The 13,992-nt window shown below is 38.8% G+C and overlaps 1 protein-coding gene across 2 annotated transcripts in view; it reads left to right on the top strand.

Moving 5' to 3' along the window:
• SLC35F6 (solute carrier family 35 member F6) overlaps nucleotides 1-12,748 on the top strand; it is an 82,461-nt gene extending 69,713 nt beyond the window's left edge. For both annotated transcript variants that reach the window (XM_029596239.1, XM_029596240.1), the window contains exons 5-6: nucleotides 6,345-6,455; nucleotides 11,951-12,748. In XM_029596239.1, the coding sequence (XP_029452099.1) occupies nucleotides 6,345-6,455; nucleotides 11,951-12,423 (584 nt within the window). In that variant the 3' untranslated portion in view covers nucleotides 12,424-12,748. The remainder of the gene's footprint in view (nucleotides 1-6,344; nucleotides 6,456-11,950) is intronic.
• The last annotated feature ends 1,244 nt before the right edge of the window (nucleotides 12,749-13,992 follow it).

Genomic DNA, 13,992 nt, shown 5'->3' with positions numbered 1-13,992 from the left:
GCTAGAAGCATCCCTCCAGTAGAGGACATAAACCTACCTGGCCTTCCTCCAAAAAAAAAGAAAGTAAGATCAATTCCATTTAAATTACAAGATTTATTTTATTTATTTTAAGTTTTTCTATACCGGCATTCGCGATAAAATCGCATCATGTCGGTTTACAAGTTTACAAGTGGATAGGGAACAGAAAGGAGGTGGCTGAGGCACTTAAACAAGCCATTTCTATCCCAGTCCATAAAACCCTTCAAGAGGTGCAAGTGGCACACTTTCCTTTCCAGAGAACTGGGCCTTAATTAAAAAGTTCAATTCTCTCCAGGACAAAGAAAGGTACAGCTATCTCATGAATTTGTGGTAATAAAATCCTGCCTTTAAAAGAAAGCAAAAAGATGTAAAGCACAATCCATAACTACTAGTAAGAATGCCAAGTTACTAGATAGCAAAGAAAGTCTTCCAGTTAGCAATGCTGCAAAGCAGAATTTCAGTCCACCAATTCCAAATGGCCCAGTATCTTATAATATATTACAGAAAATAAGAGATTCGTCCTTGCCTCATCTTCTTTTGAAAACATAAGACCAGTTTATGTTGCACCTGCAAGAAGCTGATGAATGTGTCTAATACCTCCAAAAGATCTACATACGGTGTTTTCAAAACAGCTTTGAGATCATCAGCCATAGCTATAGGAGCTAGAAGGCAGGTTTGGTTGAGAGCTTCAAGCTTGCGGGAAGATGTACATGACAAGTTGGTGGATGCCCTCTGGGAGAGACTTGTTTACACACACACTTATGAACAGTTCCTGTGAAATCACCTAAAATGATGTACAAACAGCTGAATACAATAATTTATTTGGGGATAAAGTAAAGGAAGCCCTTGACTTTTTAAACAATCACTGCTCAGACTACCAAATGTTATCTGCAGCTATTTCTGATCAACAGTCTGATCATAATAAATACCCAATACAACCTTACAGAAGACAATACTACTATCCTCATAGAAGGTACCAACAATACCTCTTTCAGAAGCACCGATTGCTGCAACAACATCAGCAACAATAACAGCAGAGCACATCCCAATCAAGGTTCAGTCAGTAAACCGCTCAGAAATCTGGACTTAATTTGACTACAAAACTTCTTCACATCTCTGTTGTTCCCCCTTGAAGCTCTTCTAGTAGAGGGAATGCTTCAGTTTTTTCAACACCAGTTGTCTCTCCTTATCTCAAACTAATGCGTTCTAAAAGGGCTATTGCCTGAACTTTCAAAGTCTACCTCCCCTCATCACCTCTTTCCCCTAGCTCCACATTTAGTGCCCCAGGATTAATTTCAGATCCCTGCAATGGGAACTAGGCCCATTATTAGCAGCTAATCTCAATAATGGAGGAAGACAAGGGGTTTTTCTTAAAGGTGATAATTCCTAGGGATGTGTAATCAATTTTTTACACTTTTTTTTCATTTAAAAGCAGAGGGAGATTTCTGGGGGGTTTTTGTTGTTTGATATTTTGTTCGGTTCATCTGCCAAACTGGAAAAAAAAATACTGCAAAAATTCTTTTCTTTTCAAAGAACTGCTGTAATTTAAAAAAAAAAAAATTTTTTTTAATCCATGTGTTGGATTTCACAGGGGCCCCTCTGACCCTCACTTCAGCCACTAAAATTAAAGCAAACCCAGGGCCGGGAACCTCCTTCCTGCAGTCCTCAAAAATATCCTTAAGGGCCAGAGTGAAGCCCACTCACTCCTGTCCTGGCTCTAGAAACTTTAAAAATGTCATTTTCTGCCTGGAAGATGGTGCGAAGTGATGTCACTTCAGCATCTGCTTCTAGTGCAGCAAGCACCATTTTGATATAGCTTCTCATTTGTTCACTGAGCTGGTGGACTGAACCTTCAAATCTTCTTTATGGTCGGCCTTTTCAACCTTTGCAAACTTAACACGTTTCACTACAGATGCCTCTAACCAAGGTTGGGGAGCAAGGGGCATGGAATGCACAGGAGCAAAGGTTGCACATAAACCTTCTGGAGCTAGAAGCTATTTTCAAGGCTTTTCTAGTATTTAAATCATGGCTAAAGGGAAGAATGATTCATATCCAGCAGACAATCAAATAGCAAGGAGAAACAGAATTCCCCAAAGCTGTGCAACATCTGAAACTGGGCAATACCAAGGAAAATTATTCCTCACTTCCATTCACCTCCCAGGCAAAGAGTGTCTTAGACTCATTAAGTTATCTTCAATCCCACAAATTGTTGCTGCACCCCATCATAATGCAATTTCTCTTTCAACTCTGGGGACCTCCACAAGTGGCCTAGGGTAGAGGAATCTCTATGGCTACTGATGGACATGGGCCTGATGACAGGGCCTGATCTTCATGAAACACCTAGCTCAATTCTTGCTTATGGTTTGGCCATTGAAAGGGCTCACTTTTGTAGTAGAGATCTATCAACCCTGATGATTGTGACCATGTGACCATTTCCATTTTCAGAGGATCTGAGGATGTTTTGATGCTTAGTGTCAGCAACGAGTGGTTTTTCCATTTCAGGACATATATTCCACTTATCTCATCTTTCCTATAAAATGGATTTGAAAAAGGGCTCTCAGTTCCCTGAAGGTACAGGTTACGGCCTTATTAAAGGGAAGAATTCAAAATTCGTCAGTAAAAGTGCATCCATATGTGGTTTGCTGTTTGAAGAGTGTAAGCTATTCAGATCTCCATTTCATTCTTGGGAACTCAACCAGATGTTGAGGGCTCTTGCAGGAGCTTCCTTTGAGCCTATCTAGACAGATAATCCTCGAGGATTTATCCTTGAAGACTATATTTCTGGTAGCAATTTGCTAAAGCAAGATGCATCTCGTAGTTACAGACCCTATTTTGCAGGGATCCATAATTGTTGTTTTCAGAGGAAAAAATAGTGATCCTTCTTACCCAAGGAGGGGGTTTTGTGTGTTCACCCCAGTCAATTTCCTTACTGACATTTAGATCAAACAAATATAAGGGCGAGAATAGAAATCTGCATAAACTGGATTACATAGAACCATTTTGAGATACTTTAAGTAACCAATTCCTTTTGGAATTCATATACTGTTTACCTGTTTAGCGGGCCTCATAAGGGTAAGGCAGCTTCTAAGACATGTATAGCCAGATGGATTAAGGAAGCTATTGGTGCGGCATGTATTAGCCAGATGATATCATTTGCAGAAGAGCTGATGCACATTCAGCGATACACAAGTAGCTTCCTATGCTGAATATAGGATGACTTTCCAGAGGATATTTGCAAGACAGTAAATTAGTTATACTTGCATTCCTTTGCTAAGCATTATTGCTTGGACATCTGGACAAGGAATGATGCTGTCTTTGAGGTCTTAAGAACAGCCTCAATATCCTCCTGCCCAGTATGAGGGAAGCTTGGGTAATCCCACTTGTCTGGACTGATATGGCAGAATGCTAAGGAAGGAGAAATTTTATTCTTTCCTGATGATGACTTCATTTCTTTGAATCCTGCCATACTAGTTCAAGGCCTCCCATGTCAGATTAGGCTAACAAAAGTACAGAAATTAGTGGTTTGTGTTGAGAGAACATGAGGGAGCAGGACCCATTAGTCACTTTTTCAAGCCTTCTTGAAGGGAAGAAGAATAAAAGAGAAGGCCTTAGAGTAGCTCCTATTTCTAAAACGGTAATTATAGAATGTATTACTCATTTTCTGTTTTGATAATTATTTTATTTTAAAAAATTTATTTCATACCCATATCAAACCAGTTGTGCGAGGCAGGTTACAATACATAAAATACAATCCAAAATTTCATACATTTAAAACAAATCAAAGCATCATTTAAAATATACACCAGTAACAATTGCAAAACTAATATAGGGAACACATCACCCCAATCCTTCAGAACCTTCACTGGCTGCCAATCAAATTCAGGATACTTTTTAAAGCCCTCATGATGATCCACAAGGCTTTACACAACATCTCCCCCCTCAACCTAACCTTCCAACTTCAGCCGCACACTTCCAATAGACCCATCAGAAGAGCGTACAAGGACATACTATACACCCAGCCAGCCAAAACCTCACTAAGGAAACGCGCCCTCTCCACAGCCGGTCCTCCACTTTGGAACTCGCTCCCACCGGACCTCCACCAAGAACCCTGCCCTTTGGTATTCAAAAAGAAGCTAAAAACATGGCTATTCAGCCAAGCGTTCCCTGAGAGCTAAGATCCGATGATTGGCGTTTCGTTGACGTTGCTCCACCTATGCCACTGTATATATGTTTTCAACTGTACTAATTATGTTAGCTAATCATGTTTTTTAATTGCATTTCCACTTGTTCACTGTAAGTTCACTTCATCCTTGTTCCAATGTATCCGCCCCTGAGGTGACAGTTCAGTTCTCTGTAAACCGGTGCGATATGTATTCTATACAGGAACATCAGTATATAAAAATTAAAAATAAATATAAAACGGTCTGAACTATCTTTACTTTCCATAAGTGTCTAAAAATAAAAAGATTTTTAATTGTTTACAAAACCATTTTAAATCAGCAATTTCATATAATTCCCTAGGTAAAGAATTCCAGATTATCGGGCCTACAACTGAAAATACTCACTTTCTGGTTTCTGACAATCTAGCATCTTTAATTGATGGCACTTTCACAGTCCCAAGTCTTATGAGCGACGAGAATGACCTGGGACATTAAAATTCAAGACTCTTTAAATACAACAGCCCATCTATTTTCAGTACCTTAAAACTCAAACCAAAAACTTAAAACGAATACAAAACTGGTCCGGAAATTCATACAAAAGGAGAGTAATATGGTCCCAGGGTCAGCCACGCATAACCAAACATTCAGCAGAATTTTGCAATAGTTGTACTGCATCCCGGCAATCCCATGAATAGACCATTACAATAATCTATAGATGAGCATAAATGACTGCACCAAAGAACGAAAATCATTCTGCTCCAAAACATACCTCATGGTGGAATGTTTGCAGTTTATAGAAACTTGATCTTATTATAGATTTTAATTGTGGTAAAAAAATTTAAATTCTCCAAGTAACACCCCAACACTTCTTGCTCCTGCTTTTAATGGTATCTTAGTAACATTTACCAAGATAAAATGTTAAAGTTCAGGTGGAGAATAGTTGTGTTTTGTTTTTTTGTTCAATGAAAACATACTACCTCAGTTTAACAAATTTAACATAAATTATTTTCCTGCATCCAACTATTAATAGTTGATATGCAGTCAGAAATCCGAATCATTGTTAAAGATATAGAAACATCAATTTATTTATTTATTTATTTAAAACCTTTTATATACCGACATCCGTTTGCACATCGCATCGGTTTACAAGTAACTTAATAACTTTAGGCGAAGCCTTTACATTGAACGGTAACTGTGATATTAAGGAAACAAAAACAACTAAATAAATATGGCTATAATTTACAAGAAGTAGGAAGATGGCTATAATTTACAAGGAGCAAGCACCTCTGGAGGGGGTGCTGCTTAGGTGAATGGGAGACAAGGATATTTACACAAAGATTAATAAAGATAGAGAATGGCATTATATAATACTATTTGACAAACAATAGGTGGAAATTACATTAGGAGCAATTGGGGAAAAACAATTGTAAATCATCAGCATAGTCTAAATTTCTATGCCTAACTGATCTAACAAGGTGCAAAGAGGGACCAAATAAATATTAAATAGGGCTGCAGACAAAATGGATGCCTGCTGTACCTCAAACTTCTGCACATGCCACTCTGAACATGTACCCATGATCCTAACTTGCTGTTTCCTTTCACTCAGATATGATTCAAACCAACTGTATACCATACCAGAAATTCCTAATTGTTTCAAATGAAAAAGCAGAACCTCATGACTAATAGTATCATATGCAGCTGAAATATCTGAGAACACAGCAATTACTTATCCATTGCTGTCCAGTCGTCTAAGAAGAAAGTCAAGCACCGAAACTAAAAGTGTCTCAGTGCTATGATTTTTTCAGTTGATTAGTTTTAGCAAAAATATATTGACAAGGTTTATGGCTGCACAAGCTCATGTATTGAGTGATATCACTGAAAAGCTGTTCTATGTCTCCACCTGCTGGCAGAGAGGCATAACCTTCTCATCTCATTTGGTATGGCAAGATAATTAAATTTATCCTTTTCATCTCTTGCTAAAAGGATGTTTTATATTGTGTGAGACTTGGAACCTGCATTTGAAAAATGAAGACTGACTCTCACCTGAATCAGATAAGCAACTAGAAATTGAACTAATGATCACTAGGATCATTCTTTCAGGATTTTCAGAGGTTCCAAGAAAAGCGAAGTACCTGACTTTTGTTTTTCTTTGTCTTTCTCCCCTAGGTGACCTCCTCATCATCTTGGCTCAGGTCATTGTGGCTATTCAGATGGTCCTAGAGGAGAAGTTTGTTTACAAACATGATGTACATCCTCTTCGAGCAGTGGGAACTGAGGGTGCGTAGGCAAACTGAAAAGCGATCCTTTCCTTTCTGGTTTTCACACGATAGTACTTTTCATCTCGGGAGAAGTATGGGGCATTTTGGAATGGCTTAGCAGAAACAAACCTGTAATATCTATTTTGACTTTGCACAGAAAACAAAGGTGGTCTTGAAAAATAGAATAAAAAAATGTGTTCTAATTCCAGGACCAAGAGCAAGCCTTCCATCTGTTTACTGTCTATCCTATCATGAAACATAGTATTAATTGATGGGGTTTAACCCACTTGTGTCTTTTGACATCCCCCAAGAAGTATGTGTGTATATCTATATTGCAAAACTAATCTTTTTACCTTCTTCTCATCATATCTGGTGCTACTGCCACACTTCTCCTAAATCCTAGCAGGGCCCAAGAACATATGAAACGTTGTATCCTAGTAAGGGATCAAGGTTAAAAGATCATATTTGGAAGCCTATATTGGGTTAGGGATGCTAAGCAATGACCTAGTAGATGGGGAAAGAAGGGAGATCAGATTGGTATAATGGCACCAAGAATTACCTGGAGAGTAGAAAAAGGATAGAGAGCTTGTTAACTTCTATTCAATTCCTGCTAGTTATCTGCTTAAGTTTGGGTTTTGGTTTTGTTTTTTTTTGGGGGGGGGGGGTTTCTGCTTTTTAAGCGAATTAAAAATGATGATATTTTTAAGGATGAGTATTACATCCCATGTGTGCGCAGTGCCACCATGGTTAGAGAGTTGTTTATGTAGCAGCAGAATCTCATTGACAGCAGTACAAGAGATACTCTGATTTTCTCAGCTTCAAATCCCTTTATGTTGCATTTACCACTGTCTTGCTACTGTCATCAAATTACACTATTACCAGTTTCTTCTGTCATTTTCCATGAACAAGCCCTATCTCATCCACTCCATTCTTGGTTTATCTCTGTTTTTACATTTTTAGTAAGGTTTCTTTAGTCTATTCCTTACCCTCCTTCCTGCTCCCCTCTCCATTAAACCATTTCTAATCATAAAGCCCACTGTCTCTGATTGGTCCAGTCCCTATTCCTCAAATGTCTATTTCCTGTTTGTGCTATTTTTAATCACTGTTGATCAGTTTCTCTCCTGGCATAATTGTTTTCCCTAATAAAAAAAATAAATAAAATAAACTTTGATCTTCTTATCTGCCCTATTTCTCCTGCTTTTATATCTTTTTAAAGTGCATGAACACATTATTCATCTTCAAAAGCTAGCTATCCACTTCTATACTTTTCGGTCTCTTTCACATATCCCATGCTGCCATGTCACTCATCTCATTTCATATTACTAAAATTTCTGACCTCTTATATTCTTTCTCCTGGACCTTTCTGCTGCCTTTGATGCAGTTGACCACTCGGTCATCCTTGAAATCCTTGGCATTTCTGGCTTTCCTTCCTGCTAGTTCAGCTACTCTCTTGCCTATTGTTTCCTAATCAGGTGTGCCACCTAAAAAGCATCACTGTTTGATGTTCAGATCCAGACCGGCATTTGGGCTCTGCTTTCAACACTTTGCAGACTTAAGACATTGCTTTTAAATGTATGCCTCTCCTTTCTAGCTACAGCATGAGCTCCAGAATGTGGTACTTAATGGCTAGCATGCAGGGTATGGGTAGCTGGGTTCCAGCAAACAGTGCACATAGCACAGCCTCTTCTTGCCCTCCTGAACCTCTTTCTGTGAGTTTTTCCAGACTCTTGTCTTGCCCGCAAGCTGAGTGAAATCAGGAGTGTGTGCACTTAGCACTGAATGTGACTCACTGTGATTGTTGGGAGTAGCAGCAGAGGGGGAGCTCTGCCAGCCACATCTGACTGTCTACATTCACCGACTCTTACAGTTTATTAAAATTTATGAATCGCCAAATGTACGAGAGGCTAGGTGATTTACAATAAAACATACACCTTCTCCTGCACTTGTATATAAGAGAGAATTGGTCTGTCATGTTGGGATCATATGTTTCTGCTTCCCCCCTCCACTTTAGTTTTAAAATTTGGAAAAGAAACTGATAGGGATTTCAGTGCTTCCTTAACTCTTCTTTTAGCCATTTGAGTCTTATCCATATCTGCATTCCCTGCTCCATGGAAGTTGATGTGCCTCACAACATTTTTGTTATAAATATGCCTTGGGCTTGAAAAGGTTGGGGAAACACTGGTCTAGGATATTGGGGATTCTAGTGTACAGAGAATTACAGTTGTCTAGACAAGAGAGAACAGTGGCCCACATAGTCATAATGAAAGCTGAGTCGTCAAGCAGTGGGCAGAAGTGGTGGAGGTAGGGAGACATATATTTTGTCTATGGTGTGGACCTGGGCTTTGATGGTAAGGTGGAAATCTAGTGTGAAGTCTAGACTCAAGACTTGAGCTTGAGGGTAACTTCCACCTTCCTACCACTACCACCACCACCACCATCAAGGTCACTTTTGGGAGTGGATGATTGGGACCTTTTCTCCTGATCCACATGATCTGTCTTGGGGGTTTACCTTGTATTGGTGTAACCAGCTAGCAATTTTCTCTAAGTGCAACCCCTGGGTTGAGATCCTCGATTAAGACTCTAAGGCACTCTTTAATTTCAAGTGCTTAAGATATCTGTATCTACTATATTTCTATAAGCCCCACTCTTCCAGGATTCCCTGTCAGGGTTATAAGAACATAAGAATATGCCATACTGGGTCAGACCAAGGGTCTATCAAGCCCAGCATCCTGTTTCCAATAATTCTGTGAATCTGTAAAGATGATATCTGATTTTTTTTTTTTTAAATACACCTTCCCAATTTCAGGGGAAGTTTGGGAGTTTCCTCCCAAAATGGTGAATATAATACTTAGACTAGGTGAGAATTCAAAATCCCAGTTCTGATATCTTAATCAGATGTCTTGAGAAGTCATCTTTATTGTCTCTCCATCTTCCTTAATGTCTTTGGTATATAATTGGCACCTCCCAACTCCTCCATAATATCTAGATGATATTTCAAGTGGTTAACACTGGATGGGAGTGCCCCTGTGCTCTTCCCTTCTTCCTTCCTCTTCAGGGACATGGTTGGATGTCCCAGACTCCTTGAACCTCCTGCAATTGATAGGGTTTAAATTCCTTTGATAAGGGGAATTTAGGTGACGACAAAAATAGGTCCACGCTCCAGAAATCCAAATACAAAAGAAGGAAAAGTGGATACAACATTCTTCAAAAGAACTTTTACAAAAACAAAGCATGTTCTTAATTAAAAAAAAAAAAAAAAAAAAGAGTAGAAAAGGGATTCTGCTTTCTTTCTAAAAACCCAGGCCTTAAACCATAAAGGCCAAGGATGATCTTTCCTAAAACACAAAAGGAAAGAAAATAGGAGCAGAAACAGAGCCATGCCTTCTGAAAAGCTCATCTAAAAATCCACAATCTAAGATGGTGTTTGGGGTTTATAAAAACAGGACATTACCACTACAACAGCTCACATGGGGAAGCGGTGAAACAAAGAACATGCCTGACCTTTCTCTACTTTGATGGTATATTGCTCTTAGTAGAGATCCAGTAGGGCTCTACATAAGATGGACCTATCCTCTGCCTGAACGATGGACTCTGGTACTTCTAAGCACATCATGCTTTAACCTGTTTTCTCTATTGTATTATATTTATAATTACTGCCGGCTTTAACCTCTCTTTCCAGCTGATTAAGCTTCCAAGTTCATTCCCCTTGTTGAAAGTAACTTTGCCTTTTCCACTTCATTTGTTTATTTACTTTAGTTGTCGCTCCAGTTTTTACCCTGTTCGATGTAAACCGATCCGATATGGTTTTACTATGAAGGTCGATATAGAAAAGTGTTAAATAAGGATCTGTTGAGGGGTGAGGCAATTTGATCTTGACCTGAGTGGATTGAGAATAAACTGAATGTCATCCACATAGGAATAGTGGGTGATGCAGCAGTTCCTGATTAATTTGCACAAAAGTATTAGAGATATATTAAAGAGCATGAGTGAAAGGATGGCTTTTTCTTCAGCTGCCTTTACCAAAGTTTTGTGGAGGATGATGAAACTTCATTTTTACCTTTCTTCTGTCCTGTCTGCTACACTTTCTGGATGGGTTCACACCACCTCTTGAACACGTCTAAAACAGACCTGCTACTGACTGCATGCCTTATCCCTTTTCGGGATTCATTATCAGCTCTATCCTGCTTGCTTTCTGATGCAACTGGAGACCTCCTAGTCATCCTCAACTTAGTCTTTGCATTCCCATGTTTTTAGTGTCTGCACTTTTCTTACCTTCTCTATTAAATTAATTCCTTCTTCTCTTTTGATGACTACTGGCTTGTAATTCACACTGTCTCATACTTAGACTATTCCAGGTCTTCTGCTCAGGCTTTCTGCTTCCTCCCACCAACCTCTACAACATTTTCAAAATTCCAAAGCACTCCAGACTTCCCCTACATCTTCTTTTCATGCTTCCTTGTACTGGTTACCTATTAAAAACTACTCCCATTTGAAGATTATACTTTTTACTTTGTGTATCCACAGCCTTGCATGTACCTACCTTCCCCATTTCTTTCTTCCCATCCTGCCTATTAGGCTCCCAATCCCTGACTCTCTTCTTGGAGTACCTCACTATAAACCAGCCCCTTATGTTTACGTGCCTTCTTTTAGCCCATATCTTTGGAACAAGATCTGCTTTCCGCATCCACACCATTTCCCAAAAGTTAGGAACTCCCTTCACTCTCTTCCCTCTACTGCTTAAAGGATCATCTACAGATGAGCTGTCCATTTATTTACTTGGATTTGTTACCTTCATTCCACAGATTTTTATTTTATTTATTTTTTGCCATTGACCATATGCCTTGTTCACTTCTTTGCTGTGGCTTTTGTAGGGGCCCTTTTTAACTAAACTTCCCATGTTTGCACAGTGCAACTATGTAGTAGTAGAATCTTTCTAATCGAGACCCCTAGACCTTGTATTTATCCACTCGTGCTATATGTATTCTTTAGAAAGTCTGTCTGCAGGGAAATTGTGACAAAACTGAGAACTAAAGCCAATGTTGTTGCAAAATAATTTGATAGTAGGGGAACATGAATTAGACTAGATAGGATTTACCATGTTGCTGACATTTTGGTGAAATTACAAGAGGAGATGAAAATGCTAACATGCTTGATAATATATCTCAAACTGTACTACTGAAGTAGTTACTTTGAGTAACTTTATTTTTGCTATACAAACTGGTATATTATGAAAATATTGATAATCACATAGAGCTTGTTTGGCAAGAAGCCCACATTGTTAATTTATTGCTGGTTAACCAAGTGTGCAAAATAGTTTCGGCACCAAGTTAATATAGTCTGATATTCATATAACACAGTAGTGTGTACAGTCAAATACAAGACAAGTTAGAGAGCTATTATATTCTCGCCATAGCAATCAATGAAACAAGTTGCTGAAGTCACAGTAAGTGGCATAGGTGGGATTTGAAACTATAGCACGTTTCTTTACTGATTTTCTTTAATTGTGCTTTGTAGGAGGCTTTGGCTTCATCATCTTGTCTCTGCTGCTCATTCCCATGTACTACATTCCAGCCAATGATTTCAGCAACAATGATAGGCACGTCCTTGAGGATGCTGTGGATGCCTTCTGCCAAATGGGCAATCAACCTCTCATCATTGTGGCCCTGTTGGGTAACATCAGCAGTATTGCTTTCTTCAATTTTGCTGGCATCAGCGTCACCAAGGAGATTAGTGCAACTACCCGCATGGTGCTGGACAGCCTGCGGACGGTAGCAATTTGGATCGTCAGCTTGGCTGTGGGGTGGGAGACGTTTCACTCCCTTCAGATCCTGGGCTTTCTTATCCTCTTGGTTGGTACGGCTCTCTACAACGGACTGCACAAACCATTGCTGGCTAAGCTGCCATGGTGTAAGACGTCCCAGAATGACACTGCTGAAAGAGAGAGTCTCCTGGGTACCGATCGGACTCCCATCAATGATGCAAGTTGATGAAAGGGAGATTAAGATGGACAATTCATGGCTATACTTTTCTTTTTTTATTTCTTTAGGACTTCCCTAATACATTGGGAAAAGGGACTGACTCTGAGGAAAAACCAATAAGAACAAAACTTTCTGCTGGTGTTGGGGAAAATATTTTTAAGGATAATGCACTTTTGTATGTATGTTGTTCTTCTATCCATTAAGGATCCTGATGCCCTCTTCAGGAACAAATACAATGACTCTATGTACTGCTGAACAGTATCATAACAAAAAGTGAAGAATAGTACTCAGTCTGTCTTCTTTAATAAAATCAAGTACTGCGATTGATTAGTCACATCGTTATACTTGTAGTACTGTTTTTACAAAGATTTGACTTCAAAGGGCCTATGCTCATAGGATTTATTAGGCTCATGTTCTACAGATCTATCCATAGAAATATTATAAGAAAATTATTTTATAACTTGGAGCCATTTATTAATAGCAAGATCTCATGCCAGGACCTGTACAGTATAGTTCCACAATTGCTCTTTCCAGGAAGTTGAAGTTATTTGGTGTCCACCCTTTTGCTGAAGTGTTCACTGTAAGACAGTTCATGCCCAACAACACTAATACTGGACATATGTCACAGCAACTATACAAGCTGGCAATCTCATTGGAGAGAGATTTGATATTTGATCAGCTTTAGACTAAGATTTTACTAATGTCTAAATATTCATTTTATTTAAAACGTTCCTAAACTGCTGAATCCAGTGTTTGAAACAGTATACAAGTAAAAACAGTCATCCAAATTAGACAGACAAAATACAAAAGCCACTACTCTGGGCACCATACTAGCAAGTTGGTATTGAAATGTTGAAATCCTATTGCAAATAACAGCTTTCTGGAAACTTGATAATACCTCACAACAGTTCAAACTTAAGAACTTTCAGAAAACCTAAGCCCTTAATGAATTTTACCCTGCTGCTCAAAAGCCTACAGAAACAAAAATGTGTTCAATTGTTTACTAAAGGTTGACAGACTTGGCATCTTAGATGCTACAGAATAGAACTCCGAAGCAGAGGATCTGCTGTCGGAAGATTTCTCTCTCTCATTTCAGTCAAATGTGCCAGTTTCAGAAAGGGCACATCCAAAGACCTTGGCAGATGGGAAAGTCTATATATTTTTAGAAGGGAGCGAAAGGACTTGGGTGTTTCCAAGTTCAGAGCCTTATAAATTAACTTCAGAACTTTAAAACTTATCCAAAAATGAATAGGAAGCCAATAAAGGGAAGTGAAGATAGGTGTTAAGTGTTATATGATCCCTTAGTGGGTTCAAGATACAATGCAGCTGCATTTTGAACAGTTTGCAGAGTTGAAAACGGAAGGCTCAAATATAGTGAATTAGAATAATCAAAATAATTGAGCACAAATACCTGAAAAAATCAGAGTAAAAATTTTAATTTCCATAGGAGGTGTAACTTAAAGATGTTCTTAGCCATTTTCTTTTCTTGGGAATGTAGAGAGAGAGATCTTGAAAATGACAACCAAACTATACACTTGCTGAAACACAGGAACATTGTGACCCTCAAAACGAAATATT

This window comes from Rhinatrema bivittatum, chromosome 3 (assembly GCF_901001135.1).
Source record: "Rhinatrema bivittatum chromosome 3, aRhiBiv1.1, whole genome shotgun sequence".
Taxonomy (NCBI): Eukaryota; Metazoa; Chordata; class Amphibia; order Gymnophiona; family Rhinatrematidae; genus Rhinatrema; species Rhinatrema bivittatum.
Note: the sequence above shows the minus strand (reverse complement) of the source record. Positions and strands in the feature narration are given on the sequence as shown.